The sequence below is a fragment of the Sinocyclocheilus rhinocerous genome, unplaced genomic scaffold (genome assembly GCF_001515625.1).
Source record: "Sinocyclocheilus rhinocerous isolate Xijiao unplaced genomic scaffold, SAMN03320098_v1.1 scaffold292, whole genome shotgun sequence".
Lineage (NCBI taxonomy): Eukaryota > Metazoa > Chordata > Actinopteri > Cypriniformes > Cyprinidae > Sinocyclocheilus > Sinocyclocheilus rhinocerous.
The window spans coordinates 304909-325779 of NW_015641024.1; the positions used below are offsets into that span (position 1 = coordinate 304909).

Below are 20871 nucleotides of genomic sequence, written 5' to 3' on the forward strand. Positions count from 1 at the left end.
TTCAAATTGTCAGTTAATAAAAATCAGAACCTGGGACAAAGCTCTTTAAATTGAATAAACATATGTTTAAAACGTGTAAAACGAATTAATTTAATTAATGTGTGATTTATTCATTTATTCTTTCATTCATTTTTGTACGATAGGATATATGCGGAACCTTTGCATCTAGCCATTCGTATTTCTACGGCGCACGTAGTGTAACACCAAACACTGATCTGCTGTAATGCTGTGTCTCAGTTAAGGGATGACATTTAGTTACGCAGCTTTCTTTGTTAAACTTAACTGTCAGATTAGTTGCACATATTCACATGGCGCCAGAAGGTGACTGGTGTATAAAATATTTTGATTTATTATCTTGTGATTGATACCAGTAACTGTTTTGCGTCAGTGCTGTGGTTTTGGTTAACGTTAGCGAGCAGGATAACAGAACTTGTTATGCTGCTATTATCTCTCAAATTCGTTTTGTTCAATTATTTTCTTTTTTACCCCTCATGTTATTTGAGATGCAGTTCAACAAATGCACAAGGTGTCTTATACTCATTCAGGTAAATGCTCATGCAGTGCAACCCTTCAGTTGTCCACACCTGTCCAGCTGCAAACTTAATTCGCTTGAGATTATATACATTTAAGAAAACGCGCCAGGATGTACAAGCAGTGGTCTGTAGATTTAAATTCAGATGCGAAGCTGATGCCGAAACAGGTCGAATCCAGCCTGCAGCCAAATGGAGAAAAAACAAGCCCCATAAGTGTTATACTAGTTAGCTCTGGCAGCAGAGGAAATAAACTACTCTTCCGATACCCGTTTCAGAGGGTATCTGAAAACACTTCATCAGCAACATGTAAGTGTTCCTGCTTCCTCTTCTTCTGTGTGTAATTCTGTATCAAACTGACACTGCCACACCAGCAGTTCCCTGTAATTGATGCATTGCAAAAAGACTGTTTTGTATTTCCACTGCCACTTTACACAAGCAATATACACAAAGAATTGTCCTTTTCAATGTGTGTATTTTCTTCCATCAAAGCAAAACAGCGGAGTCCATATGTGTTGAATACCTCAGGTGACTCTGTAGAGGACCAGGATGGTGATTCAAGGTATTATGCAAAGACAGGAATTAAGGGTTTATTATTCCTTTTGTAAGTTTCTTTAGAACGATTAATGTTGTTGATGTAAATTATACTAGAGTTGTGTTTTCTGTGCATTCTGTTGTTGTCAGCATTTTTCTGCATGCAGTAATCCATGGTGGCATGATGTCAAGAGATCGCCAGTTTCACCAATAGTTCATTATGTCCATTGTGCTATATGTTTTTGTGTTGGATGATTTTAGATTGTTGTCTGGATATTATGCTGGGTCATTAGTAAATGCTCAAAGGAATAGATCACCCAGAAATGATATTGTGCTCACTCTCAGGTCATCCAAGATGTAGATAGTTTGTTTCTTCATTAGAACAGTTCTGGAGAAATTTAGCGTTGCATCACTTGCTCACCAGTGGATCCGCTGCAGTGAATGGGTGCCGTCAGAATGAAACAGCTGATAAAAAAATCACAAGAATCCACAAGTAATCCACTCAACTTCAGTCCATCAGTTAATGTCTTGTGAAGTGAAAAGCTGCATGTTTGTAAGAAACAAACCCATCATTAAGGGTTTTTGTAACTTTAAACCATTGCTTCCAGTATTCTATTCATAATATTTTATTTTCCTGAGAAAAATTCATGTCGTCTTAATCGGGAGAGAAATAAGCACAAATTGAACACTCTTTGCAAGCGAAAACGGTTCTTAACAAATATGTTGGTGGATTTTGATGTGAGAGGAGAACACGGGATGGATTTTTTTCACTGGAGGAAGTGTTATGGATTATGGACTTTTGGCCAGAGGCAACGGTTTAAAGTAAAAAACACCTTATTGATGTATTTGTTTCTTACAAACATGCAGCTTTTCATTTCACAAGATGTTAATGGATGGACTGGACTTGGATTGCTTGTGAATTATTGTGTGGTTTCTTTTAGCTGTGTGAACTCATTTTGACTGGCACCCGGAGGATCCATTGGTAAGCAAGTGATGTGTTGCTAAATTTCTTTAAATCTGTTTTGATGAAGAAACAATCTCGTCTGCGTTTTGATGGCCTGAGGGTGAGTGTGTTTTCAGGAAATTTTCATTTTTGGATGAACCATTCATTTAAGAAACACAATATATTTATGGCCTGATCCAGAAGAGAAGTTAGTTAAAAGTTTATTACAATGTAAAATTTCAAATGTATTTTAGATATATTATTATTACTACTACAACTACAACTACTATTATAGGCTAAATTATAAATCATAAAAAATTCACCTGCATACAAAAAAAACAATGCTAAACATCATCATGTTTTACTATATATTATCACAAAGGACACCTAAATGATAAGTTCATATATTATGTATAAAGTAAGAAAAAAAAAAAAGAAAAGAAAGGACAAATATCACAATTTTAAATTGATGCCACATTAACGTGCTGTCCTTGTTGACCAATCTTAAATCTTAAAATTTGGTTTGTTTTTTGTCACCCTTATGTCATGCATCCTGGCAACTTGTCTGCTGCATTTTCCCTTTTTGTTTGTTTGTGTTTTTCTTTCTTTCTTTCTTTCTTTCTTTTTTATGGCCCTATTCCCATTTCAGAGAACAAACTCCACTAACTGATGAACAGTTGGTAGCAGGGTAAGATTAAACCACCATTCTGAACCACCTCTCCTTTCTCCAGAGCACCCCATCTTTGTTCACCTTTTCTCCCTGATAATTCGTCTGGCATAGTGCACATATATATATGCATTCAAATGGCAAATGTAATCTGGGAAACTGTGAGTAATTGTGTGTTATTTATTATTTATGTAATCTAAGATCATAATATCACTTTCAATCTTGGGCTACAGTAACAGATTTGAAAAAGTAGCAATATTATAATTTTGTTACATTCTTTGAAATATATTATTCCACAATAATGAATCGCCTGGGTTAATTTTGCAATCAAGAAATATCATTCAATCAAATGCTGAACAGGTGGCGGTCCTGCATTAATGCAATGTTCATAAACCCAACACATTTAAAGACCTGTTTTCCTTTCATTTTTTCACTCACAAAATAATTTCACCACTGAAAGAGATTAAATCAGACCACCGATTTAACAGACCACAGACACTTTTGTACCATGGGCTTCCTTGGGGTTTGATTCTCTCTAAAAAGCATTGTCTGAATGGGTGAAATAGATACAGGACATGTTCATCACTCTGCCAGATAGATCCAATTACCACACATTCTCAACTTTTAGAGGTTATTGGTATATTTAGATCAGAAAACAAAACGTCCAGAGGCTTTACCAAATCATTTGCCCAATCACCCGTCCCTTGTGAATCCCCTAGAAATATGGGTTGGAGTGTATAATTCCCAGTGCTGAGTAGATTAGAGCTTGAAAGCCGATCAGACACACCACAATTTGCCCAATCACCCGTCCCTTGTGAATCCCCTAGAAATATGGGTTGGAGTGTATAATTCTCAGTGCTGAGTAGATTAGAGCTTGAAAGCCGATCAGACACACCACTGTAATTAACTGATTTTAGTTTCACTTCTTCTGTGTTCACTGTCAATTATTCCTTTTTTTTTTATTCCTTTCCCTTAAAAGGTTTTCTGATAGTATTCTCGCCACCATCTTGGCCACCAAGTCTGATATGTGCGGCAAGAAGTTTGAACTAAAAATAGACAATGTGCGCTTCGTCGGACATCCAACCTTACTGCAGCCTCCACATACTATTCAGGTGAGACATGCCAAATGTCTATATGAAAGATGTCAGGCCAGTTAAACGACATATGATGTGTCTGATATACATGATTTTTGTTTTGGGGTCTGTAAGATTTTGTAATGTTTTTGAAAAACTGCATTTATTTGACCAAAACAGTAATATTGTGACGTAGTATTATAATTTAAAATGACTCTTTTCTATTTTATTATATTTTAAAAAGTAATTTATTCCTGTGATGCAAAGCTGCATTTTCAGCATCATTACTCCAGTCTTCAGTGTCACATGATCCTTCAGAAACCATTCTAATATGTCGATTTGCTGCTGAAGAAACATTTCTTATTATTATCAATGTTGAAAACAGTTGAGCTGCTTCATATTTTTGGTGGAAACTAAAATCTGATAGAAAGTTCTGAAGAACAGGATTTATTTGAAAAATAATTGTTTTGTAACATTATAAATGTCTTTACTGGCACTTTTGCTCAATGTAACACATAATTGCTAAATAAAAGTATTAATTATTTCTTTAAAATAATAATAATAATAAAAACTTACTGACTGCAAACTTTTGAATGTTGTATTGCTGTTAGGTCATAGTCTGAGGGTGAAGGAAATTATTTTGAACTGTACAATTTGGTGACCAATTATTCTTCCCATAAACATCTAGAATGTTTGAGTCATCAGGAAACTATGTGTGATGTATATAATGATAAATGATAAACTGCCAATGCGCTGGTGACTGCCGCGATCACAGGCTAAGAGCTCCACCTTCTGTTAAAGAGAAAATATGTTCGTCCACTGTACCAAGAAATACTCCTCCTGCCGACAAATACTCTGCATTTGTTGAATGAAAATGTAACATTATTTACCAGCTAAGATTTATAACAAATAAAGTCAAGCTACAAGTAAATTGAGTATTGATTCAGATTATTAAAAGAACACTTTGTCTGTTATGTATGCTGCATCATAAAATGCATCATGATCTGTTATACTAACCTGCACAATGAAAGTATAATCTTCATAGACTTAATTAATAGTTCATTTATTTCACATTTAACATTTATTTCTCAAAAATAAATACTATGTCGTTTCTTATAAGACTGTACTTTTTCAATAATCTGAACTAGGACTGCACGATAAATCGCATGCGATATTTAACGCGCATCTTGTCAGAAATCCGGTTCTGTAATCAGCGGTAAATCTCCATCACGTGCGTACTTTCACATTGAGCAGCATTAACTACACAGAGCCGTTGTTCACTGACGAGCTGCGCAAAACCACGATCATATTCGCGCTATTTTTTGCGCAGCTCGTCAGTGAACAACGGATCTGTGTAGTTAATGCTGCTCAATGTGAAAGCACGCAGGTGATGGAGATTTACCGCTGATTACAGAACCGGCTTTCTGACAAGATGCGCGTTAAATATCGCATGCGATTTATCATGCAGCCCTATTAAAAACAATGTTGAAATATAAAACTATGGATTTAAAGTTGATTATATCTGTAGAAAAAAATACATTACGTTTATTGTATAATAAGCATATATATATATATATATATACACACATACAAATATTTAAGTATTTTGAGAGCGGATGAAGACCAACTTGATATGGGAGAGAACTTTCACAGCAAGCTCTTTTGGCACAAATTTTCTGCACAGCATCATGGGTAATGCAGTTTTTCATCACAGATGTTGTCTGCTGTTAAACAGGACTACTTTAAAAATGTTAACAGATGGCTTCAGAAAATATCATCGATAAACAACCTCGGAGCTCACAACAGGTCCGTCTTTAAAAAAATAATTTTTGCTAAGGAGAAAATCAAATTTTACTTTTGGAACCTGACTGTTGCATTTAGTTCAAAATAGTCATATTTCTTTTAAATGAATGTAAATTCTACTTCCTTTCACATTTGAATTGCAATCTGCATCCCATTTCATACCTCAGTTCAAATTCAGTAACTGATTTGGAATTGAAAAGCAATTCTCAATTCAGTTCTGAACTGCGCACAACTCTACTTAGTTGATGCATCTTTTGAAGAATTTCACAAGCCTCAAGTCTGTCTGGATGGGTCTCTGTCAGCCACTGCAATGCTTCCCCCACTGCTCTTTGACAAACTGCTTAAGCTCAGTCTGGTTTCATGGAGATCTGATCTGATCCGAGTCCACCCATAAGTTCTCAATTGGATTGAGATCTCGGCTTGGCCACTCCTGGACTTCAACATTGTTTAGAAGCACTTCTTGTGCAGCTTTGGCTTCGTGCTTGGGTCGCCGTCCCAGAAAATAAATCATCTCCTGGGTCACAGGTGTCTCAGAGTGCATCAGATTTCACACAGCGTGATTGTGAATCGCCGACAGCTCCAGATATTTAGCATGCCAAATATTTCAAGGGCGTCTGCGACGTGTCGGTGATTCCCTCAGATCGCGTCTTTGATAATTCACACTGCGTGATTGTCACTTGCGTGAACGAGCACCGATTTGCCTCCGATTTCGGGCATTTGTCGGCGATTTCGCAAAACCTGTCGGCGAGTGAAAAATCGGGCTAAAATCGTGCAGTGTGAACTCGGCATAATCTGAACTGCAATACTCTTTATGCAACATTCAGTTAATTTACTGTCATGATACAACATTAAAAGAAAGCAGAAGCAGAACATTATTTATAGTTCTAAGATTATCATCACATGATTATTTCTTGAAATACATGCTTAATAATAAAATGAGCTTAATCTAATTCTATTTATTAACAATGTTCCTTTCACCAGGTCTCCAAAACTGACCCCTCCCCCAAAAGAGAACTGCCCACCATGATTCTGTTCAGTGTTGTTTTTGCATTAAGGGTAAGAAAACAGTATATTTAAACTCTTAATGAACACAAATCTATTAATACATGTGAAAAAAAAAAAAAAAAACTATCATGAATTGAAGTGAAAAATATTTTGCACACCACTATTTGAGATACAGTGGCCAACAAAAATAATAAGATACCCTTGAAAATGTGTGACTGTCATGACATTAGGTATATAAAATACCAAACCAGATGAAATTTATTTTAAAGAAAAAAACACAATCACACGTTTCCAGCAAAACACACAGTTTGCTATGCTGTAGGTTATGCAGTATAAAACAATAGTATTTTGTTTTAAATTAAGATGCAAAATATACAGCATCTGGAGACTTTCATCATTTGGTTTGATATTTGTTACATATTGCAATCAAATGTGTACATTTTAATGTATAAATTGACTTCATTGTCAATTTAAAAGGTTAGCAATTAATATATTATCACGAATATAAGGTGAAATATTTTGTGCATCACTATTTGAGATACAGTGGCCAACAAAAATATTCAGATACACTTAAAATGTGTGACTATCATGACATTAAATCTATAAGATATCAAACCAAATGCAAAGTATTTTGAAAACAGTAGTAAAACAGTAATAAAGTAATTAAAAAAAACAAAAAGTAATAAAACAGTAGTATTTTGTTCTAAATTAGGGTGCAAAATGTACAGTATCTGAAGACTTATCATTTGGTTTAACCATGGTTTGATATTTGTTATATTTTGAAATAAAATGTATACAATTTTAATTGTGACTTCATTGCCTAAATAATTGGGGAGGCACTGTATAGTGAATCGGCGGTTTGTGAAGCTATCTGAGTTCAAGATTTTAGTTTTGGTTTCTCAGAAAGGGTGCAGATTGTGATAAGCCTCCAGTGTGCTGTCTATCAGACTGAGTGACAGGGAGGCGGCACAATCAGACTGCACACGATCAGACCCACCCCTGTGCCACCAAGACTTGACACGGCAGAGTGCCGAGTCAAAGCTCCAGCTGCAGAAAACGCAAACTCACGCTCATATCAGTTCTCCAGCATGCCCACTCACTTTCTCGGTACACTCCCTCCATCACTATGCTCACCAATAATCTGCAAATTTACCATATGTGCACGTTTGAATCAAGAAAATATTCAATAAAATATTAGGTTGCTAAAGGGTTGTATTTTTGGTTGGGTTGTAGTTTATGCCCCCTCTAAAATATCAAAATGAATTTTAATACAGAAGTTGCTTACATTAGAAGAGGTTTATTCAAGTCATGAGTTAATGCATTTGTAATGTATTTTTTAACAAATTAATATAGACAAAAAAAAGTGTCACATCCATGACCCAATCATCAAATTAATATTTACAAAATATCATTGTTTTCATACACACATGTCATGTATTTTGGTGAACTGTTTAATAACTTGTGGATTTAACTGAATACCTTATTATATAATTACAAAATATAAGATATATAAATAGATTATAAATTATAATTAGATGATATACACTTCAGATTATAATAGTTCTTTGATGTTTAATAAAGATTTATGTCCTTGTATATAATCATGTAACTATGGTGCTTGGCATATGCATGTTCTCCCCGCATCTGAAAAGAAAAACCCCTTTTGCTGTGGGAAAGGTATTGTGAACAATAAAACAAAAAAAGTTAGAAGCAAAAAACCAACAAATGCCAACAAAGTCAGCTTTTTGGCGGAGCTGTACCTGTAATTTAATTTTATATTATGGTCAATGACAATGAGTCCAGGAAAGGGAAAAATCATCTAAAATGTACTTTTAATACACACGCTAATTGCTTAGAAATGTACTAATTGTATTCATGTTGGTTTCATATGCTTTTGAAAATCCTTTATGCTGTTTTCAACATAAGTTTCAATTTAATGACTCACACCATGAATACATATGACTGTTAAACCACATGATTTTGATTTGAACAAAATAGTTTGAAATCTAAGTAATCAAACAGTATTATTAAAATATTTTTTGTTAGAATATTTTTTCTCTCTAAGAAATAAGAAATAATCATAGATTATGCCACACTACCTAATTGTTTTTGAAATGCATCTATTTTTTCCCCAAGTCTATTTCAAAATCTATATTTAAGTCTATTTCAAAGTCTATATCAAAATGAATTTAAATACAAATTAAAAACATGCTCATCATAGAAAAGGTGCAATCAAGTCATTGTATGCATGAATTATTGCATTTTAATATTGTGTAATGAATTAATAGATAAAGAGCAAAAAATTTGCATCATGTCACTGACCCACTGATCAACTGAACAATAACCATCTTTGGGTGTGTGTTCACGGTGTGTGGGTTAAATGCAGAGCACTAATTCCTATTATGGGTAACCATACTTGGCCACATGTCACGTCACTTTCACTTTCTTTCATCTTGATTTTCTGCCTTCTACAGGCCAATGCAGACGCCTCGGTCATCAACTGTATGCATAACCTGTCTCGTCGCATTGCCATCGCCCTGCAGCACGAGGAGCGCAGGTGTCAATACCTCACCAGAGAGGCCAAGCTCATGCTGGCTGTGCAGGACGAGGTCACCACCATGACTGAGAGTGAGACATCTCCTTCCCTAGAAATGTGCAGTGTTTGTCCTGCAAATAGAATTACTGAAGGTGTTACATGATTTTCACCAAGCTGTTCACCTTTCATTATAGCGGACGGCACCCCACAGTCACCGTTTCGCCAGATCCTTCCCAAGTGTAAATTAGCAAGAGACCTAAAAGAGGCCTATGACAGGTGAGTAGGTTTATGGTAAACATCATTTACCCCAGCACTCTTGTCAACTGGGGTTAGAGGCTTTGACAACAACACAACAAATTTACCTCATAGGGGTTGGTTATGGTTAGGAGTAAGGGATAGGTTAGTTAGGGCTATAATTGATCTAATTGATCGTTCTGTTAGGGGTGAGTGATGTTTACAAAAATTATGTCTTAATATTTTCTGGGATTTTGTAAATAATAATATTGATATAATGATATTGATATAATAATATAATGATATTTTTCTGAGCATGTTTTTGTGTAGGCACCTTGGCTGGTTTAGGCCTGTCGTGGACAGCTGACTCCCAAAGCTTTTCATATTCTTCATATTCTGTGTGGTTGTAGCTCACAGCAGTAACAAAAATCTACTTTTTCATTAGTCAACATTAAAATCAGTCAATACTGTAGCACCAGCTTTTCTATAAAACATATTTTTGGTCTGTAAACAATGCTGTCTCTTAACATTATACATTTATGCATATTTAAAATGTAAAATTTTATTATAAATTTTAAGGACAGTTTTATGGAACCAGAAAAACTTTTTAAAGAATTTAAAGAAGTATATTTTATAGAATTATGCTTAATCTGGTCTTTTTGTCCAAGTCGAATTTTATAAAATGTTTGTTTTTATTATATTTTGTTTTATATTATGTTGTTGACTGTTTCATTTGTATCTGCCATGTAATAGTCGATGAAGCTGATATTGCAATAAATTTAAATAAAACCAACCAACATTAGTCCATATTTGCCACCTAAATTGATTTCCAGTGGCATATTTACATTTTTCCCAACCGTATTAGATGCATGCATCGTCTTTTATGTTAAATTCTTACAATTAATCAATAAATTCTATTAGAATAATACGACTATAGGCTGTTACCAATCAAATGAAATTTATAGTTAAATGTATTTACACTGCAGTTGCAATTGCATAAATAATGCTATGAGAGTAATGTTTGAAAAATAATATTTTGAATATTGAAATAATACATGGTTGTTCAAAAAAATTACATGATACTTTAAATATGAACTAAAACCACCAGTAGGTGTTAATAATGAGTGAGTCAGTGACTAATTCTTTAAATATTAGCATATTCTGCACAAGAATAAAGAACAACTCTTGTCATTTTTGTCATGATGATATTGTTTATTGTTTTCAGCCTCTGCACAACTGGAGTGGTTCGGCTTCACATTAATAACTGGCTTGAGGTCAGTTTCTGCCTTCCACACAAAATCCATCGTGTAGGAGGGAAACACATCCCACCAGAAGCTCTTGAGCGCAGCCTAAAGGCCATTCGGTGAGTTACAGCTTATATCCAGCTTATTTAGCAACGTTTCAAATGTTGTCACATGCCCTCATGTTGCATTTCATTCAGCAAGTTGCATCCAGTTATTTTCTGAAAAAAAAAAAAAAGCTAATTTGCTTTTTTTTTAATGTAATTTGCAAACTTTTAGCAGTGTGATAAGACAAGCAGTATTTTTAAATTCTTTATATTTCTGTTTCTCCTTCATGCAAAAGGATATTTTAAAAATGCTCTTGCGTCTTTATCCAATGCTCTTCAGTTTGATCACATTGAATTATGGGATGCAGTATTCCTCATTTTATTGCACAGTATGTACACTATTTACTTCAACAAGTAAGTAGTATGGTATTATAACCAGTATGCTTGTATGATATTCTAAACATAGCCTTAGCCTCTCCTGATTTCCTGCATTTTCAAGTGCACTTGCTATTAAGACCAGAGTGTAATTTGAACTGCAAGTAGTGTTGTGATGGTGTGCCCCCTGCAGGCCGTATCACGCACTGCTGCTCCTGGACAATGAGAAGGCCTTACTGGCTCAGCTCCCACTGGACTGCTCTCCTGCTCTAGTCCGGCTCATCAAGACCTGCTCAGCCGTGAAGAACCTGCAGCAGCTGGCTCAAGACGCTGACCTGGCTCTACTACAGGTCAAAGACTAGATGGCACTGTGCACCTCCCTTAATGTTTGACACATGGAAATAGTTCACTGGTTTGACAAAGTGGAACTGTAGATGTAGTTTTGGCAAAAATCTAATGCTGTGCTGACACCCACAGGATAAGGGAGTAAAATGAAAAGTTATAGTCGCAGCAGTTGCTTTTGTTATAGTTAGTCTTATACTGCCACCTAGTGGACAGACAACACAAAAAACTACCGTTGTAATAACATTATGCCATAAAATTTTGGATAGAGCTGAAATATTTTTAATCTAAAACAGTGATTCTCAACCCTACTGACTCCGTGGCCCCACTCTTATTTTTTGTAAGTTCAATTTCAGGATTTCAGAAGTTTTAACCTTTCTTCAAGGTTCCCACTCTTTTTATTTTTATTTATTTGTTTGTTTGCCTGTTTATTTTAATGAATGAATTGAATTGACTTTTCATGGTTGAATTTACATGTCATTCGTGGTTTACTGGATTACAATTAATTATATGGATTTTAAGAACATATTTTTACCATTTCTACCTGATAATGTAAATTCATTATTAAAAAAAAGTTATATAAGTTATAAAAAAATATGAATTCACATGACTTGAAATCCAGGTCTAGAAATAATTACAAATTAGGCTACCTCATATATCGAGGTTTTCTACAAATGTGGGAATCTTGGTTCTTTAAAGAAAAATAAAATAATTGTTTAGAGGTTGAATTAAGATAAGAAATATCTGGATTTTTTTAGTTGTTTTCCCTTATTTTAAATCTCATTTTGTCTTATTTTGTTTAGTCATCTTGAGTCCCCTTGGAAGTTTGCTCAGGCCCCCTAGTGGTTGAAAACAGTGATCTAAAATGTTACATTGCTTCCCTCAGGTCTTCCAGATAGCTGCACATTTGGTATACTGGGGTAAAGCCATCATTATCTATCCTCTCTGTGAGAACAACGTGTATATGCTCTCTCCCCATGCAAACATCTGCATGTAAGTATGCTTTCGAGAAAAAACAGTTAAAGCTCTAAATTGGTTTGCATTTTCTGTTGTACACACTGTAAAATCTTCTCATGATTTTCAACAAAAATCTGTAATTCCTTCAAAAATATCAAACATTATTCATGATTTCATGTCTTCCTCTCCCAGCTATTCTCCTTTGGCTGAGCAGTTTGCCCTCCAATTTCCAGGCCATGACCTGCCCTCCATGTTAGCCAAGTTCTCACTTCCTGTGTCTCTGTCTGAGTTCAGGAATCCACTAGATGCCCCTGTGCATGAGGTAAGAGTCTAAAGCGGCCTTTTCACTATTTCTGACAAACAGCAGGTAGGAAGTCATTCATTTCCAATAGTTAAGTAGTACAGGCGCATTGTGGAGTTATGTATAGGAGCATGCAGAATTTTCAGATCCAATTTAAGCTTCAGGAATGTTAACTTTTGGGCTAAACCATATGCGACCAGGTGACCAGATGTGATGCATTTTTTTTATCATATGACCCCTTTAAATTTTACATTTTTGTAAAAACTTTGAATACTTATGAAATAATTATTTTATAATTATTTGCATTGAATAGTCTTAGAAAACCTACATTTTTTTTCTTCAGACATATTGCTGAATATTTATTTTGTGTGGATATATTCATACATTCATTAATTTACCATGTGAATAAATGGAGTAATGGATGCTTCGCAAACAGTTTAGAAGTTCTGTGCAACTGCCACTAGGTGGCGAAATGCGACAATTGCATGTGAATGTTGAAAGATAGTAGTAAGGTGACATTAGAGTAGTGTTGGACTAGTTTCAGATGTTAGCAAATATTTGTTGAAAAGTAAGGCATTTGTGCATTTGGATCTGATTTCATCTCTGTAAGGGTCAGGATTTGTGTGATCGTCATTGTCAGTTAGCCCCTGCTTGTAGATGCTGTAACTACACCATCATGTGTATATCTGAGCAGGCCCAGCTCATTCAGATGGTGGTCTGGATGCTCCAGCACCGGCTGCTGTTTCAGCTTCATACATATGTTTGTCTGATGGTCCTGCCCGTTGAGGAGGAGCCTGGTCTTTGGGAGGAGGAGCCACCCCTAGTCACACGCGTTACAGGCCGGAGTCTGAGCACACCCAGTGCCCTGAGTTTCGGCTCTCCCAGTATGTAACTCAGCCAGCTCCAACTCCACACATAAACACACACAAGTGAAAATATACTCTAATGATCAAATAAAGTCCCAGTAGTTTCTCTCATTTTCCCTCTGCAGCAAGTAGCGATGACATGACCCTCACGAGTCCCAGTATGGATAACTCAAGCGCTGAGCTCCAGACTGGAGGAGACTCTCCTCTCAATAAAAGAATGACAGAAACTCTTCTGGCCAGCCTGACTGAACATGAGCGGCAGGCCATCCTCCGTGTCCCAGCAGCACAGAACCCAGAGGACCTACGCTTGTTTGCCAGGTGACGGAGTGTCTTTTATAGCTCATTTTTCCAATCTCAAACCTAGTTTTGTACAGAACAGTAGGTATGATTACATGCACTAATTTTCATAAATTGGAATGAATTTAGTACTATTCTAGATTCTAAATGTTCTGTTTATGTGAAGCCTAAATGTTGCAACCCGAGTCACATATTTGTTTTGTATGTGCTTTACATGTATTCTGAATATATACTTCTGTTGCCGCATTCAGAAAACCTTTAGAAAGTCACTGCAATAATGTTACTGGAGCTACTGAAAAAGTAGTTGTCATATTTGTCTTGATGCCTAAATAAACATAGGCACATTCATAAAATGAAAAAATGTATGTAAATATACACATAATGGCCCTGTGCATGTGCACAAGGTAGCTTTGAATCTGATTGAGAAAATAGTCAGATTCAAGCATTTACATGTTAATTGTTTTTGGATAATTTTAGATCTACACCATCCCTTCAAAAATCCATTTGAAATTTCATTCGGGCTAAAGCTCAATCGGAGCGATCGAGGTGTTTAGATTAAGGATTTTCAGTCAGATTGAGCCAGTTATAAACATATTATTTTGGTGCATGTAAACTAGTGTCTTCTCGTCTTTCTTTAGGCTGCTGCATTATTTCAGAGGCCATCATCACCTGGAAGAGATCATGTACAATGAGAACATGAGTCGCTCGCAGCTGAAAACTTTATTTGATAAGTTTCGTAGTGTCTTGGTGATAACCAACCATGAGGACCCCATCATCTCTCTGTTCCAATCTCCACCAGACTAAACAGATCATTAAGATTGCATCCAATAGTGTGTATTTGCTTATCATCAGTGGCTTAAATAACCTAATTCAGGAGTGAAATGCTTTCATACCTGCTCAGTTTCATAAGTGGCTTATGTAGTGAGCCTTGCATAATCTACTGTATATAGTTGTATTGACCAAAGATTTTTATGTTGTCATGATTTTACCTCATATGTGGTTTATTTTAATAAACGATTCAGGGGTTGTGATGTATTATTCATCCTTGGGCAGGCATAAAATGGGTATTTCACCCAAGCATCACCAATTTGGAGATCGCTCCCTGATGTCATATATCATCTCCTCAAGCAAACAAGACCCAAAACACATGCCATGATAGCAATTCCAGACCATAAGACTGCATGCCCTGAAGACTGAGTGTGGACGGGAAGAGAAAGAGAAAAGGGGGTTGTAATTGCCTTGAAGTGCAAATGGTTTTCCAAGCATCTGTAAAATCAATGAGCACCAGGAATAACAAGACTGTTATAAAGAAACATGCTATTACAAAAACAGACATGTTCAGAACTCAAACTCAAAGGGTTAGTTCACTCAAACATTACATTTCTCATTATTTACTCACTCTTACGTCGTTCCACCCCGTATGACTTTCTTCTGGTAATTTTGCTGCTCTTTTTGTTCTCGGTACAGTGAAAATGATTAGTCACAAGGAGCTTTCAAGCTCCAAAACTGACAAAACGAGCACTGCAACAGATTTGTGTGTTATATTCTTCTCAACTGGATAGCTTTGTGAGGAAAGATGAGAAGATTATTGCTGAATAACAACTTTAAACTTCAGCTTTTTGCTGTCATATGGCTTTAAAAGACTTGCAGAGAATATAAACAAGTCATGTTACTTTTAGAGGTCTTTTTGTCATTTTTTGACATTTCTTGGACATTCTGCTAAACGTATCCTTTGTTGTTCTACAGAATAACAAAAAACAGTTTTGGAATGACATAGTGAGTAAATGATTCCTTTTTTTATCAAACTATCCTTTTAAAGAGTGATTTCATCACTAAACAACATTTCATGATCAGACTGTCCTTTCCATCTCAATGTTATGAAGATCAATGGAGGATTGCATCTGACGCTCTGCATCTCTGTTCAGCACGCTCACACACGGGTGTCCTCTCAAGTAGAAGCGAAGCGGTTTGGTTGCCCATTCGCCATGAGACTCGACTCCTATCCGGGGCACCGACACCACCTCTCCAGCGCTAACAGTCTCTCGTTCTGGGTCCCTCTCCAGCCACACCTCTGTGTCAGTGGCCAGATCCCTGCGGTCAAAGCAACGCTGTATATTTAGTGCTTGGCACAACTTGGACGGGCCATTGCAGAGCTCTTTTTCCTTAAGGATTTTGGCTCCCGCCTTGCGTTTGGCTGCTCGCAGGCCCCTCATGACATCCTGACCACTTAGAGGCTCCAGCGAGCGCAAGAGCACCGCCGCCCCCTCCCCTGCACACACATATAGTAGAGTAGTTAGCAAGGCTCCATGCCGTCTCCTTCCTGTTGGCTTGTGTCTGTGTGCATACGCTCCTAAACCTTTCTCTAGGTTTATGTAATGTGCCAAATTGACCTATAATGAGAAACAGTTGGAGAGAAGCAAAGCAGCAGCAAAACAAAACACTTGTTTCTTGCATAACTAGCAGTGAGGGATCTGTGGTTACAGCCTTCCGCCTCAATCTCCTGTGAAGCGCTATTCCTATGTGCGTGTGGTCAATTACAGTGATTTTTGGAGCCTCACCTTGGCTGGAGACGTTCATGCAGAGGTAGATGCCGTAGATGGGATAGACGTAGATGGTCCCAGGCTTCATGAACATGGCAGTGTTTCTCTCCGTGCGTTTTCCCCCTGCTGAGTGGGACGCCTTGTCCTCTCCACCCAAATATGCTTCGGTTTCCACAACCCTCCCTCTGAGCTCAGTGCCATCAATTAGCTTCCTCACCAACACCTAAAACACTCAGAAACCAGATGTCACACTCTTTCCACACCCTGAGTCTGTACAGGCATCGTACATCCAGCAGGTGGTGCAAAAGTGTCAAATTATATTAACTGAGAAACATTAGATTACAAATGTTAGTAGTTAGTGGATTTTGTTAATGATATCTCAAATATAGCATTTGTTTGATTGTAAAAACATTAATGTTATAAAATATTATTGCAATTTAAAATAACTTTTCTATTGAAAATGTTTAAAATGTATTCCTGTGATGGTAAAGCTGAATTTTCAGCATCATTACTCCAGTCTTCAGTGTCACATGATCTTTCAGAAATCATTCTGATAGGCTGCTTTGCTGCTCAAGAAACATTTCTTATTTTTATCAGTGTTAAAAAAAACACTTAATATGCTGCTTAATATTTTTGTGAAAAACCTAATAGATTTTTTTCAGGATTCTTTGAATAGAATGTTCAAAAGAATAGCATTTATTTGAAATAGAAATATTTTGTAACATTATAAATGTCTTTACTGTCACTCTTGATCAATTCAACGTGTCCTTGCTAAATAAAAGCATTAATTTCTTACACTAATATTTGAAAAACTTCCACTGAATCAAATTCATGTGATCCAACCAACTTGAAGAAACATGGAGATGAAAACAAAAAACATAAAAGAGAAAATTATATCATATGACTGTGTGTCTCTTACAATATCAGATAATAGTGTTCCTTGATCTGATAAGGCAAGTACTGGTTGTAAAATGTCATGAGGTGTGAACTATTTATGAATTGAAAAAAAAAGAAAAATATTTAGTTGGGGAAAATATGATTTAAAAGTTTTTTTTAAAATACTGTTTTAAATGTATATTTAAAGTGTAAGAAAATATATTACAAGACATTTTTAGAGTCATTAAATGCAATCTTTTCTTCAAAACAGCATAAAAGTTTAAAACCATATTAAGGTAAAGTGCACAGTTCTAAGAACTTGTGACGCGCGTTTTAAACTAGATAACCAACCGCCCTAGAAACCACTAACACAATGTGCTAAAATACTTCAGAACATACGAGCATCCTTGCAACAGCTTTAGCACAGGCAAGCACCACTAACATTTATTTCATAAAATGTAAAAATCTAGATTACCACCCAACATTATAACACTCTTATTTTATTTATGGCTTAAATGAACAAGATAAAGCTGTCGTATATCTATAAAGTAATTACTGGTGTCCCATTAAAAGAGCAGTATGCAAATGGGTGCCATCCTGCCTCTAAAGTCTGTGTTTATTCAAAGTGGGTTCATCTGGTCCACATAACCTTTAAACAGTTGCTTAAAAGGCGCTAAAAGTTGCTACAGCCAGTCGTGCAGGGAGCTTGAGAAAATACAAGGCCACTGGGAACCATGTTTGTGTAATGAGCTCAACAGAGTGTGAAAGCCACAAGTGTCACCTTCTCCGGCTGTCACGCTGGACGAGTGCTTGGTCACACCAAACAACCTATTATGGGTCAGGCCGGATGCCCTCCAAACATGATAATGGCTTTTCATGCTTCTCATTACTCCCTTGCTATTTATACATTGGTAAACTGAAAACAAACAAGGGCATATTTTGTGCTTGTTAACTGAACCTGAAACGGAAACTCTGCACTGTCATGCAGCAAATGTGGCTAATTTTCTGGTACTTCTTTCCATTTTAAACCTCATTAAAATGCAAATTAGGCCTCTCTGTGTCCGCTCGAGTCTGTTATGTGCTCTGGATTCAAAGGCTTCCTGCGTTTAACGCCACCATTCAAAACGGTTCCATGGGGTTAAGCTGTATTTCACGTGTTCACACTACTCAATCAATGTTGTAGCATGGCTGATATGCTGTCTACATTTAAAATAGGGAGCCAAAGTCATTCACAACTTTATATCTAAAAACAGCACATTTTATAAGCATTACTACACTAGCTTCAACAAATTTGTGGCATTAAAGAAACATTTTGTTCCATTAAGTCAGTATTGGGCTTCTGAACACTGACTTGCCAAGCAGTGAGTATGTGCTTGGGGTGTTACTCATTTCTGGGTGTCACTTCATGATTTCAACACAACTCTTGTGAATATGAATTTTTCTGTTTTGACAGACTTCCTTCATAGAAAATGATGCAATTTTGATCCATTTGACAGTACATTAACTAATAATATGTTAAACAAATAATGCAGGAATTATTGACAGGAAAGGTGTGATTTGTGTCCCAACTGAATCCCTTTGATCTACTGCTGATAATTAACAACAAAAAATACTCACAAATACTCATTGTTAAGGCTTTAACTAACTAAAAAAAATTACATTTTAAAATAAAGAATTTTATTGTTGCATATACAGGTGCATCTCAATAAATTAGAATGTCGTGGAAAAGTTCATTTATTTCAGTAATTCAACTCAAATTGTGAAACTCGTGTATTAAATAAATGCAATGCACACAGACTGAAGTAGTTTAAGTCTTTGGTTCTTTTAATTGTGATGATTTTGGCTCACATTTAACAAAAACCCACCAACTCACTATCTCAACAAATTAGAATACTCCATAAGACCAATAAAAAAAACCCTACCAAGTATTGAGTACATGTACAGTATATGAACATACTTTCCAGAAGGCCAACATTTCACTAAAAATGTTTTTTTTATTGGTCTTATGGAGTATTCTAATTTGTTGAGATAGTGAGTTGGTGGGTTTTTGTTAAATGTGAGCCAAAATCATCACAATTAAAAGAACCAAAGACTTAAACTACTTCAGTCTGTGTGCATTGAATTTATTTAATAGACGAGTTTCACAATTTGAGTTGAATTACTGAAATAAATGAACTTTTCCACGACATTCTAATTTATTGAGATGCACCTGTATGTGCTTCTATATAAATGATTGCAAAATTGTTTACAAGAACACTGACTATGGTTATATATAGGGTAATATATGAGGGTAAAATTGTAAGCATAAGCCACTTGAGGTGTAAAAAAATAGTTGGGCACTAATCTGAATATTAGGGGTATTGAGTTGGTTTGAGTATTATTTATATTAGTGTTTATTAAAGGGATAGTTCACCCAAAAAAAATAACATTCTGGCATCATTTACTCACCCTCAAGTTGTTCCAAGCCTGTATGTTTTTTTGTTTTGTTTTTTTTACCAGTATTTTTACTCTAACAAAACAGTTGATGGTAGCCATTGATTGAGTTGCATAGTATTTTCCATACTGTGGAAGTCAATGGCTACCGAAAACTGTGTGGTGACAGAATTTTCATTTTTGGGTGAATTATACCTTTAATATTCTGAACTAGCTATTATTTTTACATTTTCAATTTGCATTAATTTTGGTTTGAGTAATTTTGTTATGTGCTTTTGTTATTATATATATAATTTACATATAGTTCATTTATTTATTTATTTTCAGTTTTTAGTAATTTAGGTACTAGTAACTTCATCTAATATTTATATTTTTTTAGTTTTAGTTATGGATAACAGTAATGTCTGACACTTTGGGAACATCTGATTTCTGAATTCAGCAGTAACCTTTTCATATGAAATGATTTCCTGAAATCTTACCTTGCCGAGAAAGGCCTTTGCCAGATCAGCGCAGGGCTGACTGAAGAAGCTGTAACACAGTCTGACGGACTCTCTCAATGAGAAATGAGGGCTGAGATGATGATCCACGGTCTTCGTGGCAGACTGACACTGGATGAGTCTCTTGAGAGGTTCACCATCAGTCTGATCGCTGGCAGATTCTGACTGAGGTGACAATGACTTCTTTCTTTTCCGTGTTGTCATTATAAATATTACAGAATATTAGGCTATATATTTTGCCAAACCATAAGCGGTTTGTTATGGACTTTTCTGTTTCTGCACAGTGCAAGATGTTTTAAATGCAAAATAAAATAACGTTAAGTCTAAAAAAGCACGCAATAAGATTACGTCCATATGATCATAAATGTATCGTGTCACTTTTTTTAGATCGATATTTAGCAAAACACTAAAAAAAAAGTTCCAGTTATTGCAGATTGTTTTGAATAAGTGTAAGTTAACTGCGGTCTTGAGGAAGAAAAACGCTTAAAAGTGTGTACTGTTTGTCTTTATATTGAGTATACGGAGTTGCAGCAGCTATTTCATCCTTTAGCTTTAGTTTCAGTCTAGCCCGGGTTTGTTTATCTTTGGCAAACGCAAAGTATTCTGGGACACTCTCTTAAAGGGCCAGTGACGTGTGTGGGACAGAAGGTTGTAGGACAGCAGGGTTGTTGGTTTTTAGTTGTTTGGTTGTTTTGATTGATCTTCGGTTGAAATCAGGTGCACTACGGTGCAAGTCATTTTCCCATTTCTCCCAAAAAAGTTTTGCATCTAAAG

General features: G+C 35.9%; 2 protein-coding genes across 4 annotated transcripts; one reads left to right on the forward strand and one right to left on the reverse strand.

Annotated features, from left to right (window-relative positions):
• Window positions 1-195: 195 nt before the first annotated feature.
• Window positions 196-15117, forward strand: LOC107754028 (nitrogen permease regulator 3-like protein). 3 transcript variants are annotated; one of them, XM_016570338.1, is made up of 14 exons: window positions 196-839; window positions 1023-1092; window positions 2657-2695; window positions 3654-3786; window positions 6532-6606; window positions 9030-9183; window positions 9286-9367; window positions 10551-10688; window positions 11182-11338; window positions 12217-12323; window positions 12480-12609; window positions 13283-13472; window positions 13580-13772; window positions 14390-15117. In XM_016570338.1, exons 1-14 carry the CDS (start codon window positions 644-646, stop codon window positions 14553-14555), a joined length of 1830 nt encoding a protein of 609 aa, XP_016425824.1. In that variant the 5' UTR covers window positions 196-643; the 3' UTR covers window positions 14556-15117. The 3 variants fall into 3 exon arrangements, with proteins under 3 accessions (XP_016425824.1, XP_016425825.1, XP_016425826.1); XM_016570339.1 differs by lacking the exon at window positions 2657-2695 and having other exon boundaries at window positions 14390-15115; XM_016570340.1 differs by lacking the exon at window positions 14390-15117 and having other exon boundaries at window positions 13557-13688.
• A 131-nt stretch (window positions 15118-15248) lies between these two features.
• Window positions 15249-20670, reverse strand: mpg (N-methylpurine DNA glycosylase). The gene is made up of 3 exons (XM_016570341.1): window positions 20080-20670; window positions 16310-16514; window positions 15249-16020 (listed from the first exon to the last, which is right to left on the reverse strand). Exons 1-3 carry the CDS (start codon window positions 20299-20301, stop codon window positions 15602-15604), a joined length of 846 nt encoding a protein of 281 aa, XP_016425827.1. The 5' UTR covers window positions 20302-20670; the 3' UTR covers window positions 15249-15601.
• Between the last annotated feature and the right edge of the window lie 201 nt (window positions 20671-20871).

What these genes read in the sequence shown, in the direction of transcription:
- LOC107754028 (XM_016570338.1), top strand. Translation starts at nt 644, where the DNA reads ATGTACAAGCAGTGGTCTGTAGATTTAAATTCAGATGCGAAGCTGATG. An exon ending in AGCCTCCACATACTATTCAG is followed by an intron (nt 3,787 to 6,531) that starts GTGAGACATGCC and finishes TCCTTTCACCAG; the next exon opens with GTCTCCAAAACTGACCCCTC. An exon ending in CCCCATGCAAACATCTGCAT is followed by an intron (nt 12,324 to 12,479) that starts GTAAGTATGCTT and finishes TTCCTCTCCCAG; the next exon opens with CTATTCTCCTTTGGCTGAGC.
- mpg (XM_016570341.1), bottom strand. Translation starts at nt 20,301, where the DNA reads ATGACAACACGGAAAAGAAAGAAGTCATTGTCACCTCAGTCAGAATCT. An exon ending in CAAAGGCCTTTCTCGGCAAG is followed by an intron (nt 16,515 to 20,079) that starts GTAAGATTTCAG and finishes TGAGTGTTTTAG; the next exon opens with GTGTTGGTGAGGAAGCTAAT. An exon ending in CATGAACGTCTCCAGCCAAG is followed by an intron (nt 16,021 to 16,309) that starts GTGAGGCTCCAA and finishes ATGTGTGTGCAG; the next exon opens with GGGAGGGGGCGGCGGTGCTC.